Source organism: Dermacentor andersoni, chromosome 2 (assembly GCF_023375885.2).
Source record: "Dermacentor andersoni chromosome 2, qqDerAnde1_hic_scaffold, whole genome shotgun sequence".
NCBI lineage: Eukaryota > Metazoa > Arthropoda > Arachnida > Ixodida > Ixodidae > Dermacentor > Dermacentor andersoni.
In genome coordinates, this window is record NC_092815.1 from 124,787,411 (window position 1) to 124,807,733 (window position 20,323).

General features: G+C 44.1%; 1 protein-coding gene and 1 long non-coding RNA gene across 6 annotated transcripts in view; both read right to left on the reverse strand.

Moving 5' to 3' along the window:
* Window positions 1-20,323, reverse strand: part of LOC129387528 (uncharacterized) — a 179,468-nt gene that overhangs the window by 88,664 nt on the left and 70,481 nt on the right. The window lies entirely within an intron of this gene.
* Window positions 1-20,323, reverse strand: part of LOC126541180 (general transcription factor 3C polypeptide 4-like) — a 98,165-nt gene that overhangs the window by 64,755 nt on the left and 13,087 nt on the right. For all 5 annotated transcript variants that reach the window (XM_055076525.1, XM_055076526.1, XM_055076527.1 and 2 more), the window contains 3 exons: window positions 18,196-18,316; window positions 11,127-11,212; window positions 2,558-2,703 (listed from right to left, as the gene is read on the reverse strand). In XM_055076525.1, coding sequence (XP_054932500.1) covers window positions 2,558-2,703; window positions 11,127-11,212; window positions 18,196-18,316 — 353 coding nt within the window. The remainder of the gene's footprint in view (window positions 1-2,557; window positions 2,704-11,126; window positions 11,213-18,195; window positions 18,317-20,323) is intronic.

Sequence of the window (20,323 nt, forward strand, 5' to 3'; positions counted from 1 at the left end):
CGACTCCTTCAGACACAAACTTTTCCAAACCCCGTGCTTTACAACCGCATTTACCCCAATGCATAATCCCCACTCTGCAAAGCGTGCGAGGCCCGCGCTGACCTCGATCCTATTATCTGGCAATGCCCCAAAGCCTCACCCACCAACACCTCCCGCACTAACACACGCATCATAACTACGGCCGAGCAGTGGGAGACATTGCTGCTCAGCTTGGACCTAAAGGAGCAGCTCTGGGCCGTCCGGATGGCCGAAGATGCCGCCAGAAAGCAAGGACTGGCTGCCGTCTGAGGAAGGGGGGGTATTGGGGGTTAGTCTCCCGACCCCCGCCACCCCTGAACCCCATCAAGGACCATACTAAAGTTTTATCTCTCTCTCTCTCTCTCCAGAATAAAGAACCATTTACCGTGGTCCCCTGAAGTTTATTATACCAAGATTTCACTGTTAGAGAAAGGAATACTATGCCACATAGAAGTAAAAGAAGAAGGTGATGTGAACTGAACTTATTTAAGTAAACATCAAAGAAAGATTTGCTTATCATGAATTCACACATTATAATGATATAACGAATGCAGTTATATGGAACTATCAGATGTGACAACATAAATTTTAAATTAGCATATTTTTTCCACCAGTATTAAACCATCATATGCAGTAGAACCTCTTCGAACTCCAAGGGGAGTTCCTCTGCTCACCTTCCCTAAGTCACCAGCATCGCGCACTTGAAGAGCATTATTCAAGGGTTCAGACACACGGGAGATATGCCGTGCTTTTCCTGACACTTGTGCACATGCGGGAGCTGTGAGAGAAAAATCTGAGGAGCAAACCTAGGTACTGCACAGAAGGGATGTGCTTACCTCCGTTTGTCCCTAGCCAACCTGCACAATGCAAGTCCGGATAAATACTTCGAAATAAGCTGCCGTTCCGCTAGTGGTTTCATGGCATAGCAGTGTGACAGCACTGCACTCGTGAATGGGAGGACCGTCATTCTCACTGCACACACGGTATTTTTTTTCTGCATTATATTGTTTGCACATTTCACTTCTGCAGTAGTTGTTTGTTAGCTATGATTCACCACCGGGCCTGACACGGAAGGTTCCTACCAAGGGGAGCAAGGTGCTTTAGGGGAGTTGGGTAGGTGCTGCTTAAGCTCTGACCAATGACTAATGACATATTACTGCAAATTTATTGTACTGTATGCTTCACCATTACAGACTCTGTCAGTTGCTGCTATCCTGTTTGAATGAAAGTTATGCACAGGTGCTCGCGTACTGCGCATCGCCATCGGCTAGGGACAAGGAGAGCAAAGTGTGTCCTTCTCTGTAGTACCTAGGTGCATTCCCCAGATTTCTCTCACACAACTCACACATGCACACAAGCGTCGGACAAAGTGGCGCAGCTCTCACATGTCTGTACTCTACACTGATACAATACACCGGCACTCATTGGACTATAATCGTTCTAGGCTCACCCTCGCACGCTTTCACCTGCAGCCAATGTACACAGTGTGCGAGGCGTAAAAGGATCTTATTGTACTTGGACTTTATATAGAACATGGCACTGCTCCGCTTCATTTTAGCACCATTTTAGCATCTGCATCCGTGTAAGTTTTCATTTATTGTTTAGGTATTCCTTCATGGCGGTAGTCAAATTTTGTTATGTTGAAATCATGTATAAACACAGTTCGTTATATTGAAGTTTTAAATACATTGTGTTCTGTAGACAATAAGTTATAAAAAGTTAAATAATTCAATATATTAAAGTCTGTTATATCAAGGTATAACTGTATTTAACTTGGCATGCGGTAACATGATCAAGAGGGCACAGGATTCAGGGGCAGTGGGAGGCAGGTAAGTGTGCACCTCCTCTCCTAGTCACAACATGGCTGTGCAGGGCTGTCTGGCCAGATGAACGCATACGAGGCTGGTGTTCCCTTTAACTTGGAGGTAATCTCTGGTGGGTACAGAGCCAAGATGGTCACACATGGCTTCAAGTGTGATTTCTCTCAGCGCGTTTATCACTAGAGGTTTCATAATCTCGAGTTTCGGAGAAGCGTCGAAGGGAAAGCAAGCTGACGAGCGCTCCCCTCTGCCTGCACTCATGATAGCATCGTCCCACTGCAAGTGCCACTATCAGTTATGGTAGCAGAGTAGACACAAAAGATTCACAGGCTTTCGCCTTGTACCACCGATGTAAAGATATTGTAGACATGGCATGAAACCTTATCTTTGGGCACCAGCTCTCAAATTCAACAAAAGGATTTTTTTTTATTGAAATTCGTTTTTTACGATAGCCCAATAACTAAGAAAATTTGGCACCTTTCGTGTAAGAAAAGTCTATCAGTGACTGTACTTATTACTGACTGTACTTATAAAAGGCCAAATTTCAACATAACGAAATTTTTATAAGATAAAGTAAAGTGCTAGTTTGACCGAATTTGTTATATTGAGGTTTAAATGAAGGTGTTTCGTTCCAGGTTGGATGTGAGTTCGAACCAGCAAGGTCCAACTGTAGGATGATAAATATAATAGGCATGGGAAACAAAGGAGGCATGACATACTGTGATAACTGCGTGTTGTGCTGGTCGCCCGTCACTTTCCCAGAGGGCAAGCGGTTCACCCAGCTTCACTTTTTCATCTCCTCCGCAGCAAACTGTTACTGTTCGCAGGGTCACACTACCATCATCGGAGCCTGCCACCAAAAGACCTAGAAGAAGCAGTCGCCTTAGAATGTAAGCCAGTAAAGAACATCACAGCTACAAGTAAACACAGGACAAATTATTGATACAGATACAGAAGAAATGCTGGGTGCAACTTGTTCTAGGATTGAGACACCTAACTAGTGCTAAAAAATACAGACCAGAAGGAGAGAAACACAGGATAAGACAAAAGCATTGTGTCCCACATTCATCTTATCCTGGTCCTAATTTCTTCACTAAATATACAGTAGAACGTCTTTGATAGGTATATTAGAAGACCACAGAAAGAAAACATGATCCGGGAAAACGTAACACCCTATATCTCTAGTGGCAGGACTACATATGGGGCGGAAAGCTATTCTTGCACAAAACTTGACAAGTTCAGTAGAAAGCCAGCAAACTACCATATTTACATGATTGTAAGTCGACTCGAATATAAGTCGACCCTCCCCATATCACGTGTGACAGGGGAAAAAAAGAGCATACCCAGGGACGCATTCCATAACAAACATTTATTAGTAGCTGGCATGGTCACTGGACTACTCATCTTCACTTGTGCCATCGTCCTCACTAGTGCTGCCATCGTCATCGCTGCTATGGTGTCACAGCGTGTCGTCATCCAGCGAAATTTCACATTTGGCAAACGACCGCACCATGACATATTGTGGAACAGCAGCCCATGCCAAATGCAATCAACTACATGCACCCGTCTGGGAGGCTCTTTTGAAAGATCCGGTTGGCGTAAGTTCACAGTCTTTTGTTGCCAGCCACTTGTCGTACTCACGGCAGAGCAGGTCCTTAAATGGCGAAGATCCAGGCTTGTTTCATGACCATGTTGCACTTCACTGGCAGGGACCGATCACGCATTTCAGTGACGTACACCGCAAGCTTGGTCTACAGCTCCAGAAAGCGTCCCGACTTCAGCCCGTGGGAAATTCTTTGCTTGCCGTCACAGGTGAAAATTTTACTTCGCTGCAGTCGCCACTCTCGCACCCCACGTTCAGAAACATTGAACTTGCAGCCCGCTGCGCAGTGGTTTGTTTCTTCAGCGTAAAAGATGGCAGCCCTCTTGAACGCTGCTGTGAACGAGCGCCAAATATTTAGTGGGACTGGAGCACTCATGATGACTGAGGAAGCATGGAAGTAGTACACAGCCAGCAGTCAAGTCGAACACGTGAGCGGTGTCTGCTCTTCTACGAACTATCGATACTCCCTGCAACCGCCGCCGCTCTGAGGGTGCCGCCGCGAATGGAACAGCGGCACTTCCATCAACTATCGACACCCCCCCCCCAATGAGTGTTATGTGTGCTGTAAAACTCTCATAAATGTTGAAAAACCGCTCCAAAATGCGAACAAACATGTGGGATAGCAAAAAGCTATGGGTGGGGCCATAGAGCAAACATAAAATTGTAACTATGTCGTAGCTCCCCCGATATGTCGTTCATCTCGCTTTTTTGGTGGTGCCATGTTTTGGTTTCAATTGTAAGTCGACCCCCTACCTCAGATTTTCAAACTAAAAAATACAGGTCGACCTACAATCTTGTAAATACGGTATTGAAAACCCACTAAAAGAAGTTACGGTAGGACTCATCTCATGGTAACTGTTGAGGGTAATACGAATAGGAGTTGAGCAATGTAGCGACAGACCATCTTCCTGAAGTCACGTTTATTTAACATGCGTAATAGTAACTCTTCGATTTTCCTTACTTTGGCTATACGGCACATACTCCAATATTGTCCCACTTTACTATGGCACGCGCTTGCCAAGGTCGCCTGAGCATGGAGCTTGGAGTTTGCCAAGGTCACTTCCAGCGTGGAGGCATGGCAAAGACTTTATGATGCCGACGCAGTGGCGGTGAAATGACGAAGGAATATTATTAATCAAATGACACAGCCATATAACAATGATAGCATGATGATGATGATATGTAGATTCCTAAATTATAGCGATGAAATAACAACGACAATGTGATGATGACGACCTAAGGGCAATGAGATGACGACAACTGTATGGCGACGATGGCATGACGATGGCGGTATGACAACAACCATATGAAGGAGTGGGAATGACAGCGATGATACGACCAAGACGGCATGACGACAACAGTATGACAAAGGATGCATGATAGCATGTATGCGACGATAACGAAATGATGACGATGGCATGACCACGGAAACACAATTGCGATTGAAAGACAAGAGCATCATTATGACAGAGTTACAACCTGGGAATGACGGTGACAGATCAACGAAAGTTGTCTGACGACAACGGCATGATGACAATAGGATGATGATACTGAAGTGATGATGGTACTGAAGTGGCAGTGTGACGACGATGGCATGACGAGTCTAATGTTGAAGTTACAATAATAACAATGGACTGCAACAGCATCCCGATGATGGTACGACAACAAATGCATGACAACGGCATGAGGACAATAGAACAACAAGAAATGTATAGTTATAATGACAGTGGTGTGACGATGACTGTATCACGAAACCTGCGTGATGATAACGGCATGACGAGAGTCCGATGAACATGCTGCAGTAACAATGATGGCACGACCATGACAGCATTACAACAACAGTCTGACAACGGATGCATGAAAGCGACTGTCTGACGATGACAGCGTAACAATGGCAGCATACGATAGCATCATTTCGATAGAATGACGAAGAACAATTGATGTCTATGGAACCATGAAGTTGGCATCACAATGACAAGGCAAAAATTGGATGATGTTACTGAAGTGATGACAATAATAAAATCACAGTGTAACGACTACGGTATGATGACAGCATGACGAGAGTCGGATGACAAAGCTCGAATGGTGATGACATAACGACCACAACAGCATTGTGACCCCGAATACATACATAGTGGCTTAAGGTACACTCAAACCTCGCTACAGTGAAACCTCGTTAAACCGCAGTTGGCCGGAGCTCAGAAAAAGTACATACTAAACGGTAGTATGACTTAACTGAAATAGCGTGAGATCGTCCACTTACTTGTCAAAAATGGAACTAGGAGAGAGTGCGATGAAAAGGCAGAAAACATGCAGTATTTATTCACTTCACGCGACAAAAGTTTGTTATTTTCATTTGATGCTGCAGTGGGCTAGCATTGACAACAGCGGCCTCAAACTCAATCTACGAGCCAGCTTTTCCGCCAGACCGCTCTCCTCGGCAAACACCCGCATGAGGCTGACGTAATCTGTCACTGTCGGGCCTGAATCGCCCATGCTGTCGCTTTCCGTGTCGTCCTCATCACTGTCATTAGGCGACACTTCGGTAATAACAGAGGCAACGATGGCGAAAAGTCCAACCTCATAGCCAACTTATTTTCATGGTTGCAGCCACATTGTTGAGCAACTTCTCCTTTGCCTTCCAAATGCCACACACTGTAGTCGAGGGTAGATCTCTCTCGCATGCCAGCACCGACATCTTTGTGCCACATTCGACAGCACAAACAATGTCCAATTTATCTTCGATGCTGAGCACCTGGTTTTTGTCTTAGTTTGCACGACACCACAACACGGGCCACAACGCTCTCGGACTCTGGCACGGCACCGAAATGATGTTGATGTTGGCATGGCTGCACCCTTCCAAGCGCACTCTGCATTTGCGCTTGGAGGCCATTCTGATCTCTGAGGCTCTTTGTTCTGCCAGACAGACGTAGCGCCATGATTTCATGATGAAAAATGGAAACCCTACATGTTAACTGATACGTACGCAACAGGCTGGTACTGTTTATGCGGATACAAAACGCATTATGTTCAATGGCCGCTGAGTCGGGGATTTCACTTTACTACTCTTAAAACGAAAGTACTGTTTAAGCGGGTACAGTTTAACAAGGTTTTACTGTAATAACGAATTGAAGGGGTAGCCGAAATTACTTTGTTGTATCCATTAATGCCATTTCCTGCAATATAAGCCCAATAGGGTGTACAATTGTAAACACGGAAATAAGATGGCTTTGCGGGCCGTGAAACTGCTACAGGGACATGCATGCAATTAAATTTAAATAAAACAACAAAAGAATCTTCGGAGAGTGCAACAAGCGACTTCTTAGCACCTGACGCGAAAGCCTTTAGATAGCTGCCTTCTGATCCATTGCGATGGTCTTTCGCTTCAACTTTCCATTTGGCTCTTCGCGTTTGAGCAGCACATGTCATACACAGGGTGTCTACCCAGTTGACATTTCCAAACTCCCTGAGTTTTCCAGGTTTTCCCTGAATGCCTTTGCAATTTACCCTGAGCGACGCAGAACTATGTTTTATGTCAAGACGGGAAACCATGTCGCCCGATGCTGTCACTCTCTAGTAAGCATGTGAAACAATTTTAAAAAACGACTTAATCCAGTTTGAATACTAAGGAGTAGTGTTTATTTTATTCAAAAAGAGAATAGAAGGGAGGGGTTAGTAAAATGCACAGCAAATAAAATGTCTTCAAAAAAAATTGCAAACTGAGTCGGACAATCTCAAATACTAATAAAAAGGAGATGCATACAGGAGCAAGTATTTGACTATGAGCTATTTCTATCAACTGATATCAGCTCAGTGGTAGGAGGACCGAACTTTGTCATAATTGAGATTCTCTCTCAACAGCTTGTGAGTCAACATCAACTTTCCTGACATACAATCAGCCCGCGTACAATGCCTCAGTGTTGTGCTTCACTGCTTCAAAAAATTTATTTTGGTTTGTATGAGGGACACCTGCATCACGGCGTCAGCCAAAACTTTGTTTTTTCAGCTCGAGCTCCTTCAAAGCGGCGGCAGCACACTTCCTTTCCCGTTCATTCCTCAATGCGTAGGTCCTTTCTGTTGTTGTCCTCTTTCCGCTGCGCGTTCACCCCATGGAAAAATTTAAAGGTTTTCTTGGTCAGTTGTTCAGTCAACGTCCGACTTTTCGAACTCCCTAGGGGCCACGAAAACGTCCGAAAAATTGGCCTGTTGGAAAAATTGAATGCATGTCTTTTGCTCTTAAGGGCTCAAACCGCCACAGGCAGATTCGAAAAAGCTCTGACGGCCTGTCGGTACACGTATTAGGCATACTGGTACGCGTACTGTGACAGGAGATACTGGGTGCACGTATGTATAATTAACGAATACATACTGTGTCCTGTGGCAATTGCCTCTTACCACGCTGTTATGCTTCACCGCAATACTTTTATGTAAGCCTCACCAAGTTACATTTCTGTACAGAGGCAAAGCTGACTTTCGGGAACCGGCGTTATGCAACGCACAGTGCTTTCCAAGCTTCGAAGCCAATCGCGAGGACTACAAAGGCGGAGTCAATGCCACTGTTGTCAGCGGCGAATTCTTTTATTGAAAAACACGGCACCGAATGGCAAGAAGCTTAATAGCGAATGTCGAAGCAGTTAGGCCTAGCGTTGCCGCAATGGTGGCTACGACTTCCAGAGGATCTGCGTGCGAAAGCGCCGGTTCAAGGCGGCGAGGTAACCAAAACAGCAGTGGTGGTGGCTTTGATTAATGCCGTTTTGGGCCTGTGGTCATGGCAAAAAGTCCGGAAAATCGGATGGCGAAGGCTTCTTGCGTGCGAAATTTCAGACGTTCTGATACGGTGACTCTATGGGGTATGTGGTGGTGCCGCGAAACCGTCCGAATTATTGGGCATCCGGAAACTTGGTCGTTGACTGTACACTGACAACTCCTTCATCCGACGAAAGGACGTCAAAGACCATTCGTTACGATTGCTGTCTCTTACTCGAGCCAGCATTACCGAGAGTTTCGTTCCCTTTCAATAAATTTACAGCGTATTTTCCCTGATAGAAGCACAAATTCCTTAAGTTTTCCATGAGTTTTTCTAGATTACTCAAAATCCCTGAGAATTCCCAGTTTTCCCGGTTGGTAGACACCCTGCATACAACACAGCGCTCCACTGTGTGATTGAGAAGATAAGTGAACTTCGCAACACGCGATGATGGCATGACGAGTGTCGGATGACAAAGCTAGAATGACGGCGATGCAACAACCACGACGGCATCACAACCATGAGCCCATACTTTGTGACCCAAGCTATTAAATAACTTGGTCTATTGGGTCGAGCTAGAAGACATGGCGACGGCACTACAAGTTAGATATCACGTAGATGGAATGACAACAATGGACCGACTATGATGCCACCACTAACAGGAGTACGTACCTAAGGGCTCAAGCAGCTAGATAACTTAGGCCACTGGGCCGGCCTAAGAGGACAAATGGACAGATGTCTAGACAGGCATATAGACAGATAGGCTCAAAACAGCTGAAGTAGGCTAAGAATGCTATTTTCCTCTGAAACTAATGAATTAGTGACGTTCTGTTGTACTGAATACCAATGAGGTTCTAAGTTTAATAGTGGGCCTGCGTTTTGTGGCAATCCTTTATTTATTGCACAGAAAGTTTTTGCTTTCCAGTTTTTTTCCAGAATACAGAAGGCTATACCAAGGCCAATCTGCATGACAGACGAAAGGACTACGTATCCCGTGACTCGATCACTGCTCAGCGCATAGCAGGCACCAACGGTAAAGTGCAGGTGCCATCTGTGCAATTTCATTGTCAGGTTCGGCTTGATTTGCCGCCTGTCAAAGATTCTAAAGTCTGGAGGGTCATGGCAAGCTCACATGATGCTCCCCCCTTTGTTTATCCGCCGTCCTCACAAAAGCATGCAACCGGGTCATGACACTTCCACACAGGCTGTGCGAAGGCGAAAAAAGAGAATGATGTGCGTCTGCGAACAACATTGTGAATGAGAAGCCGCCGTAGAGAATGTCGCAAATACAGCAGCCGGGAACAACTTTGTTGCCATCCTATATACTTACTTCCATTTGCAAGGCGATTTGTCAGCTTTCTGAGTGTTACACGACTGTTGTGAATACATCATTGATGATTTGGCACCAAACCGTAGCTTTAGTCGCTGACGCCCGATGAATCAGCGGCGATTAGGCCTAACAGCCTAGGCAGTGTGGCCGTGATGAAAATTCGGTGCTGGCTGATGTCGAAATGGGCCACAAGCCATTGCAGAATGTTTGCCACCAATATGTTCGTATGGGTGGCTCATCAGTTAGTATCAGCCTCGAGATCACACACATAGGTTAGACTGGCTGCTGTGTCAAGTTCGTCACCGCGTATCCAACATGATCTGCAAGCCTATTAGTGGCTAATTGGCCCAATCTCACTTTACAAAATATTTGCGGCTTTTGTTGTTGTTCCCTCTGTCATCGTCACATTATTATTTCGATCAATCCTGTCGACTCAGACGAACCTTGTACCGACAGAGGCGGACACAGCCGACATGGCACCATTCTGAGGATTGCACCATTTGAGCAGTATGTGTGCGATCCCTGCATCGAGCCGATGTTGGGGAGCACTTAAATTGACAAAGTCTGCTACTGTGTCAGCCAGGGTGGCCCATCTGCGAAACCCTCGCCACTACGTTTGAGCCTGAAACAAAGTGAAATGCTCGCTTGGGCGGCATCAAGCATGAGGGGCTCCACGGCACATTCAACATGTGGCACTGCGCATATCTCTACCGAATATACAGAATACTTGAAATATCGAATAGTAGATATTCGATTAGTGACTCTAATTATTTGAATGTTCATCAATCAATTCGTTTCGAAGATAACCAAGCATTTGCACACCCTTATCATTTTCTGCTTTTCACATAGCCATGTAATATGTTGAAGTACCTAAGCAAGATATCGAAGGTCACAACAAGCAGCGGCCAACATAAGTACCACCACCTAACTATGCCGTGGCGGTGGTGTGCTGTCACAGTTTCTCGACATAGCAAACGGAAAGGTAAATATAAACAGGAACACAATACACATGGCCTTATTGTTACTAAATGGGATCAGTGATTCAGAGCCAAGAAAACTTAACAGGAATGCATCAACAATGTATTACTGTAAAACTCAGGTCTCAATCCTGGAATAACTTTGACACAACTACATTTCTTTCCTACTTAGTGTAAGTGAAATAATGCCCAAACCTGCGCAGCGGTGTTTCAGTGATCCACCTGCGACAGGAAGCGATTCAGATTAATTATGAACACCTGGCGTTCTTTAACATAAACCTAAATTTTAAGTACAAGAGCATTTTTGCATTCTAACTCTATCAAAATGTGACAGCCACAGCCAGGATTGAACCCCCATACGTAGCAGCAGAATGTTACAGCCACCGAGCACACCATGGCAGGTTAGGCGAAAATAAAACTCATATATCAATTAAAACACGCTGTCTAATGTAGGTACCACATAATGGTTTCTAGCATTTTGTGCAATAAAATAATATGGTAGATCAAAGTTTTTAGGTTGATCATATTGAGGATAGCGTAGTGCTAGATCAGGCGTCCCAAGCTTGAAAGTATCCTTACGAAAATGCTACTTTAGGCACCACCTTCAGCTGAACTGGTAAAAGGTACTTACCAGAAGTCTTGGCTGTTTTGTGCCAACAAAGCCGCCCAGCACGCATGATCTTAGTTTTTTCTTCCTTCAAAAGCTCAACTTCGAAACTGAAAAACAAGCAGGCAAGGCACATGGAGAACACATGTAACGTATAAGCCATGCATCATTCTCCCATAGCTCGAGCAGAATGGGTGAAAGAAATGTTAAGCAGAGCATAGCCACCACATTTAGAATTTCATGCAGCAGAAGAGTTGAAAAATTTAAGGATTTTTGCTTTTTAAACTCCTGCACAGGCTATGAAGGACACAAGTGGCTGACAGCCTGTTCAATCCTGCAAGAAATATGCAAGCAAGATAATGCAAGGGAATTATGTAGTAGTTTCCTTTATATTTTTCAGAAAGTTTTATTCCAAAGCTTTCGCTTGATAAATCATGCTGGAACATTGCAATTTTGTGTGTGTTAAGAGATCGTAGAAAAGTACTAATTAGAAACTGCAGATATTTAGAAAGGCACATAATGCAACAGATGTGGTGCGAGATGTTATCTATGTTGGTAGTAACAATGTACATTGGCTGACATGCATACACAGGTGCTCAACTGAATTGCGGGGCTTGACATCCCGAAGCAGAGGGCTCCAGGGTAATTTTGACCCCTGTGGCTCTTTAGCACGAACTTTAATTCAGACTCGTGAGAATTTTTGTACAGTCGAATCTCATGAATTCGAACACACTTAATTCGAACATCCAGTTTACTCAAACTGACGCTGTGGTCCCGTCAAAGTTACGCGTTATGCGTATTCCAATGGGCAAAAACGCCCAGTAATTTGAACACACAAGCATTTGCAATGGTTATTTTGAATGTACCGTGCTCCGACAATGCTCTCAGCAGTGTGTCAAATCACGTGGCGGCACCCCCAACCAGCACTGCTCTGACCCCGCCGTCATGCAGAAGCTTAGGAGAGACCCCTCAATGCCACATGCAAGGTTCCGTATAAAGTACAAGGGCAATAACACAGTCACCGCACGCCCTACGCTGTATGTGAATGAAAGCATGCGAAGGGAGCCGACGATTGTGGCTCACTCTTGCTGACGTGAAAGAGCCAGAGCCGGGAGAAAGAGCGCCATCTACTGTTGTGCTTGAGGCACCCAACGTTATGAAGCACCGGAAAGGGCGGGGGGGGGGGGGGGGGCAGCGTTCTACTCCGACTGCAACTGCGCATGTGGCAGCTGCGCACGGTTGCACAGCAGCGTACAGATAGCGATCTGAGTTGGGGGCAGAGCCTAGGTGAGGCGGCGGCAGCTCGTAGCTTTGTGCATGCTGTGTGTTCTTGCCGCTCACTTTTCGTTGAAACGATAAACAGCGTAAATGTCACTTTGCTTGCTGCTGCTGTTGCATTTCCTCATGCCAGCGTTTTGACAGCGAGTTTCCAGTCATTGAGTGAGATGTGTTCATGTTTGCTTGTTTGCTCAACCCCATGTTTGTGAATTTAGTTAGTATGCCTATGTTTACAAGTTTATACGGCCGATAAAACTACTATCCTTGGTTTGTATTGCTGTCCACTAATTTGTTATCGCAATAGATGCTTCGCCTTTCGAGCAAAACTGCGACTTTTTTTTACAATGACGAGTCTAAAACCGAGACATCCCGATGAAAAGGTTGTCGGAGACAGTGCGCCACATACGATTCTGTACAACAAGATGGACCCTGAATATAAGGACGTAAAGGCGACACCCAGTACCTTACTCTCCTTATCTTTTACATGCGGCAACGCCGCAACAGCAGGGAGCACACCAACATGATTATGAACAGTGGCAGCAACTTCATCATCTTCATAAAACATGACACGCGTGCATTAAGAATGCAGGACAAAGAATGTAAACATAGTGCCGATCTGTCAGCAGAAAAAAAAAAGAAAAAAAGAAAACACGCGAGCATGCAGAGGGAAGCAGCGGCAGAGTTGCTGCTGCTCGGCAACTCCACCGTGGCAGTCTTAGGTGGCAGTAAGGGGGCTTAGGTGGCAGAGGTAATTAGCATCATCCATCAAGCTGATGGGAAAGCAAATCCGCTTCCCTCCTGCCCCTCCTCTCAACTGCCTCCTAACTCCCTCATCTTCGATGGTCTCTGTGCGCGCGCGCCTCCGCACTAGCCCAGTGCCAGCTTAGCTCACTCCCTGAAGTTTCATCTTCTACCGTTATCAGGAAGCGAGTGTTGGCTGGTGCGGGCAGTTTGATGGTCCTCGCTCGCTGTGCGTTTGTGCGCCATGATATTTCATGACTAGCAACGTTGTGCATCATGCTATGGTGCACGAGTACTTCAAGAAGAAGTCCTGCTTTTAATTCAAAATTCTTTTAATTCAAACAAATTTTCGGGTCCCTTTGAGTTCGAATTACTGAGATTCGACTGTATTTTGCTTCCACCAAAATGCAGCCACCATGGCTGGGAATTGAACCCGCCATTTCATTTTCAGCAGAATGCCATAGCCACTAAGCCACCACCAATGTGAACATACCGGTACTGACTGCCAACACATTCCACACAGGAACATGAGAAAACCAAATTATTCCAAAATACGAGCCTGACTTTTGTAGTCCGACAGAAAATGCCCCCCCCCCCTCAAAAAAAAAGACAAAAGAGTGGGGCATGCTGTCTTTCTGTGCATTATAGGCAGCATAACCATGGACAAGCCTGAAACATGTTTTTCTCCTTCCACTGTTTTACATGACTTTCTGTATTAGCACACACTTTTGTACTTGATTTAAAGAGTTGGGTTGGAAGGAAGCTTTATCTTGGGGCTCCTTACTAAAGAGACGGAAATGAAGGAATCGTTTTTCTCGGCAACCACTCCACCGAATTTGATAGGGTTTGTTGCATTTGAAAAGAAAAAAAAATTATAGTGACTCTTGGAAACAAAATTTTGGTTTAGGCTGTAATTTTTTTTATCAAGAATTGTTAAAAATTACTAAACTAAAAGATAAAAAGAACAGTCACATTTACAACTCTGTAACTCAGCAATGAAGAATGATATAATTCTGTAAACTGTACCTAATAATACAGTAAAACCTCCTTAGCTCGAAGTTGTAAAAACCGGCAAACTTTTGGAGATGAGCAACGTTTCGAGATATGCAAATTAATGAAAATTTAAGCCCCAGGTCGCATACAAACCATATAGTCTTTCAAGTTAGACGCCAGTAGCCGCTAATTTTCTCGCAAGAGCTCAATATACTAGGAGCAGCATTTTCTAAAGATCAATTTCGCAAAATATTCTGCGGCTTGGCACCCTACACGTAGGGCCCCTACAGGCAACAGTGATTCTTCACAGAGCCAAGCAAATGCTGTCGCACATAGGCACCGACGTGTCCAAAGCCTAGTCATGCATAATATTGTGGAAGTGGTCATATCCCAAAAAGTAAATATTGTGGCCATGCCTTTCCCTTGATTATATGCCACTCTTTCATCCAGCATTCTTGGCTCGCTTATGCCACTGATAATGCAGGCAGAGCGTTGCTATGACCAGTGACGAAGAGCACTAAGAAATGGCATTTGAAAAGGCATCTGTACAAAATTGCAGCCCTAAACATGCTATTTAAAAAAATGCCAGAAACATATCAAACATTCGGCGCAGCTGACGTAGCACACAGACCACATGGCATCGCGCAGCACACGGTATTTGTATGTCGATTGCGCCGCACGTGGCATGGTGTAAGGTGGATTTGCAAACATAGAAACGCAGAGCACAGTGAATAAGCAAGCTCACGATTCTCCGCACAAATGTAAGCATGCATGTTGTGGAGGTCACATGTACCTTGTCGTGCTTATTCCGCTTTTCGTCATGGATCAGAGCAACATACTGCCCACATTATCAATGAGATCACAGCCGGCCGTGAACAGTGGATGATAAAAGTGGCGTAGAATGAAGCAGGATTGACTACAAACTTGAGTCCTGTTATTTCCATATGGCAGTATCACATTTGCGTATATAATATAGAAACCTTTGGGTAGAGACTTTTTTCCTGACATTTTTGCAGCAGAGATTTCTAGATATCCAGAGGTCAGTGTGAAAGCATTTCGAGATAAGCGAAAAATACGTGAAGTTAACGTCGAGCTAGGAAAACATTTTGACTTAACAGATATTTAGGAATATCAGAATACAACTTACTGAGGATTTACTGTACATCTAAAGTGGACAAAACTTATGTATGCTACAAAATGCCATAATATATACCATTATCTCAGCAGGACATTGGCAAAACACATTATAACACATTCATGTTAGCTGTAAGTTCATATATCAAATTTGTCTGCTTTAGAAGCTCTAAGAGATTAAGCTTACAGAATGGCAATAGTACCTGTTTTTGGGGCAGAGTTATGCATTTGTAACGATTATGCCCTATTCCTTATGAACATACCAATTTTTTGGCAATTTTTCTAAAAAATTCCAGGCATAAATAAAGAATCCGCTTCCAAAACCCACTAGAATTTAAATTAATCTCTCAAATACAACAAAAATTCATTCAAATTGGTCCAGGGGCTGCTTCATAAAAGGATTTTTGCACTTTACTTGTATTTGAACAGGGGGCATTGAAGCTGACCCTGAGCTAAAGCTTCCGTTTAAGATGAGGCTTTACACTCGCAGTCTTCAAGGCACCATCAGCATAATTTGAAATGTGAAACAGCAAATGTAAAATAGAACACGTTTTCCAAGGGATGTGAAGTCGTTGAACATTTTATCGTTCCTAAGTTGCGCTTCACACAATAGAATACAAAAATATATAGCATGTGCTAGTAAATGTGAGAACAAGTATGTGTAGTTCAGTGTGTTCTGACTGTTTTGCACTGCAGAGGAACTTGCTCTCAGCCCATCGCTGCACACACTAGTGGAAAGTCCTAAAATATGTATTTAGTCAGGTGCCCAGCATTGAACGAAATCAGAAGCTTGCAGCACTCTTCTGACACATTCCCAAAATTCTGATATGTTGAGAATGTATGCAAGGCTGCATTTTATATTATATTCCATTTTTTCATTCATATCAGTCGTACTGAGTGTCCCACCTCAGCAATAATGCCAAGGCGACTTCGTCTGAGCCAATGACGAAAGGTGAAACGAGCAGAAACGAAATGAATCATTCTAAACTATTTCCCCAGGACCCGAAAAACCACTTGACTACAGATGTGCAGCCGTTTATTGCAGCCATAGTTAGATGGCAACACAGCATGTACTGAAGCATGCTTTCTTCACACACGGCAAGCTCTGTGCTCTCTCGACCAAGGTGGGTGTTAATGTTTTTTTTAATACTTCATTGTACTCGGAGGGAACAATAACAACCTAGAAGCTTGATTGTTTTGTTAGTTACAACCATATGAAGCAAACAGACAATTAAGCAAGAGAAAACATAAGGGAAATTGACTTCGGTTTATATGAAATGAAGAAATACCCTAATAAGACCAAGTGAGATAAAAGTGAATGACAAGGCAACTTGCTGCTGGTGGGAGCAAAAATCACCTCTTCCACACCATGCATTTTCAGGATTGGGGGCTCAATCCCATCGCTCGTAACCTGTTGTCAAGATTGGGGTCCGGCATGAATTAGAAGGTAGCTGGCCCATGCCGTCGTCCAACTTATCCACGCTGAGGACGTTGATGAAGGGAAGAACTGCTTCTCATCGAGAACGAGGAATATGGGATTATTTACAGCATTTACATGCAGTTCATCAGTCTAGCATGACTGCGAGAGAAAGTACGTCAGTCTAACATGACTGCTTGAGAAAGTGTCAGTCTAACATGACTGCTTGAGAGAGTGTCTCAGTCTAACATGACTGCGTAAGAAAGTCTATCGAGCATCCGCACAACAGCCGTTTATAAACACTCGGTCCTCCCCAATTCCAAGGTGGCGGAAACGTTCGTCCAGTGATCGTAAACACGCCGCCTCTCCGCGGGTCGGTTTACACACACACACACACGCACACGTTCTCGGTCCGAAACCGACATCACACGAATTTCGTAGAACTCGGAGCGGACCCTCGCGGTGCGCCCGGGTAGCCATTGTCTTGCGTCTTGGTCGGCGCGTGGGAAGGTCTCCGACGACGTTCCCGCGGCAACTCCCCCACTCACAGCAGATCACGTCCGCGATGGTGGGTTCGGTAACAATAGTTGGCCCGCCGAACTCATTCAGTCACAACGGCAACGAGGCTAGAGCGTAACGGTGGCGGTTTCAGCACAAAACCTGCTTCGTCAAACGCATCCTAGCTGAAGCGACGGAGAGTGGAGGACGCGCGTATTGTTCCCGACACAAAGTCGACTTAGTCACGCCGTGGCTAGAGGTTGGCGGCGGAGCTCCAGGAAAGTTGCGGCCACTGTCGCAACTGGCCGGCAAAACTTGCACTGCAGCTGGTCGTTCTTAACAGCATGCAGTGCATTACCACTAAGATACCATGGTGGCCGTCCTCCTGTCAGCTTTATTGGGTACACATCTAACTTTATTTACGTATGTGCACAAGATTAGCTTTGGGAGTGTTAGCCAGCGCCATTGCAGCTATGTATCTAACTATTCAATTAAACATAAAAGTTAATTTCCCTCATGCTTCCTCCGACTTCATTGTCTGTTTGCCTCATATGTTCATTGTACTCTGAAATTCATTATATCAGTGTTCATTGTTTCAATGTAGGACTGTAATTTCAGAATACATTAATTACTACACATTTCAACTACGTGTGAGTAACTTTTCATTAAATTGGACTGGTCCGTTTGACTATGTTAAAAAAATTCCGAAAGGCGCCCGGACTTGTAAACATCTCAACTTGAACTTTGGCTAGTTCAAATCAATTTTGTGTGCTTTACAGCAGTTGAATATGAAATAGACTGCCTTCACATACACAATAACATCAAGTTACTGCAGCATTCAAGTCCCATATAGATCAAATAGTCCTATTTGGTGCGCAATAATACTGATGCATGATCTAAAAACTTTGACGATGTCTTCCCATTTCCTTCCAACCACAAACATTTCTACATCAGCAGCATAGATCCAACATTAAATAAAACAGTGAATTAAGTGGTAGCCAAGCAAGTGGTAAGGACTCTGATGAGGCTCACCTCTGGTTACCATTAAGAGCTGGTACCTTCCATACAAGAATTTGCCCACCACGAGTGACCCCCATGAGGAGAGCAAACAACTTTGCATCATCACCCTCCACGACATGAGACCATACAATTTCTGAAACAGCAACATGCAGAAATACACATATATAATTGGCCACACCCATTAGGCACAGTTAGCCCACTAAATATGGTTTTGAATGCTGTTTTCGAGACCTCCTGCACTGCTCATGGACACACCGCACCATCTGACTTGTAGCAGGAGAACTGAACTTCTATTTCTTATGGAGTTCTTTTTTTTTTTTTTCTAGCTTGGTGGTGATTTTCATAATGGGTGACATGCATGCACTCGTCAGAGTTGAAAGTGAAAACAGCCACCTCCAGAAATGGCATGTATGCTCTGAAGCATGGATGATCTCGTGATTCCTCTGCGTCTGAAGTTAATTTTATCGATGGCTCGAGCAGCAGTGAGTCAGAGGATTCTGCCTTTTCACTTGACTTTGATTCCGAGAGCGACAACAATAAAAATGAACTCGTAACTTGAGGACACGCCAATGGTTCATGCTCCTTCACCAACTGAAGCCATTCAGCACCAGCCAGCTAATATCGAGACATACCAAAACTGTAAGAAATGTTATGACAGGAAAATGCAGCATCAAACAAGAGCTTACTGCAGGGCTTGCAACATTTCCTTATGTTTCATCATCAAGGAAATACTTTGCTGCATGGTAAATCTAACTGTAGAGCTTCCAGATAAATTTTTGTAACGTAATAGTTCTCGAGAAAAAATTTTGATTTCTTTGAATATAGTAGCTATTTGGATAGCAATACATTTTAAATATTTCAAAAAAAAATTTGAATTTTTTTTCTTTTTAGGCCCAAGTGTATCTGAACAAGTTTTGTTCCATTTTATTCTGCAATCGTTTTTGGCAATTTTCTTTTTTTATGACATAAATCTCATTAATAAAAGTTGTATGCCTGAAAAGCAGATTCACTCTGTGTTGCTTTCAGTAATACATGAAATTTTGAGTGCGATAGTTTCTTCAGAAAAATAAAATCTAGTGTAACCTACAAAAAATGGCTAATTTCTCTACAGTAGGAAAACAGAGACAACAGAGAAAAAAAGAAAAAGAAAGGACAATGATGTGAATTACATGTAGGCACAGCATCACCGATCCAAAGCCCAAGTTTTACTTGTGAGAAACAAAGCAGGTACGTGCACAAAAGTTGTAACGCAGCATAATGTGCAATCCAATATGGTGACATGCACTCTCAACGAGCCAGCCATGCATGCACTGGGGCCTGTGTGGGTGGGAATATCATCATTATGATCAACTTGTGTCCACCACAGGGTAAACATCTCTCCTGATGACCTCCAATTACTTTTGTCTCATATCAGCTGGCTCCACCCGATGTCTGAAAATTTCCTAGCCTCATCACACCACCTAACTATCCCTGCCATCCTTGATTGCCTTTCTATTCCGTTGGAACCCACTCTGTTACTCTTACAGATAACTGATAATGTGTGCTGCAGATTATGTGATTTGCCACAACTGTCCGCAAACTCATGGCCAACGTGGGAGGCGGCAAGACACCCCATATCACCTTTCTCACTATTGCAAGCAGCATGCGTGCTTATATCTTTATCCACTGAAGTCTACATCTTAACACACTTCACGCACTTCATGTGGCATTCAGTTTGCTTTTTTTTTTTTGCGAATGGAGGACAAGTAGCTAGGACAGTTCAGAAATACTGACAGCAGTGTCTGGCAACAAATCAGGCCATTTAGGTTTGTCTATAAGGACTTTACCCCCTAGTTCACGGTAATACCACCTCCTTGTTATATCGCTCTCTGAAAAGTTGCTTCTCACAAACATAGTTGCGAGTCACTGACTATCTTTCCTTGGAATCGTATGAGCCCACACTTGCAACCATACTGAGTCATTAGGAACTTTGAAGGTTATTATCTTTTCCTCACAGGACACATGGCCACTGCAGCATTTCAACACAACACATTTCTGCCCCATTCTCAAATGGCACAGATAGAAAGTACTGGTCTTTGTAGCAACATGAAATGCGTGTGCACAATGTCAGAAACCAGCACCGCCAGCACAGTACAGAAGT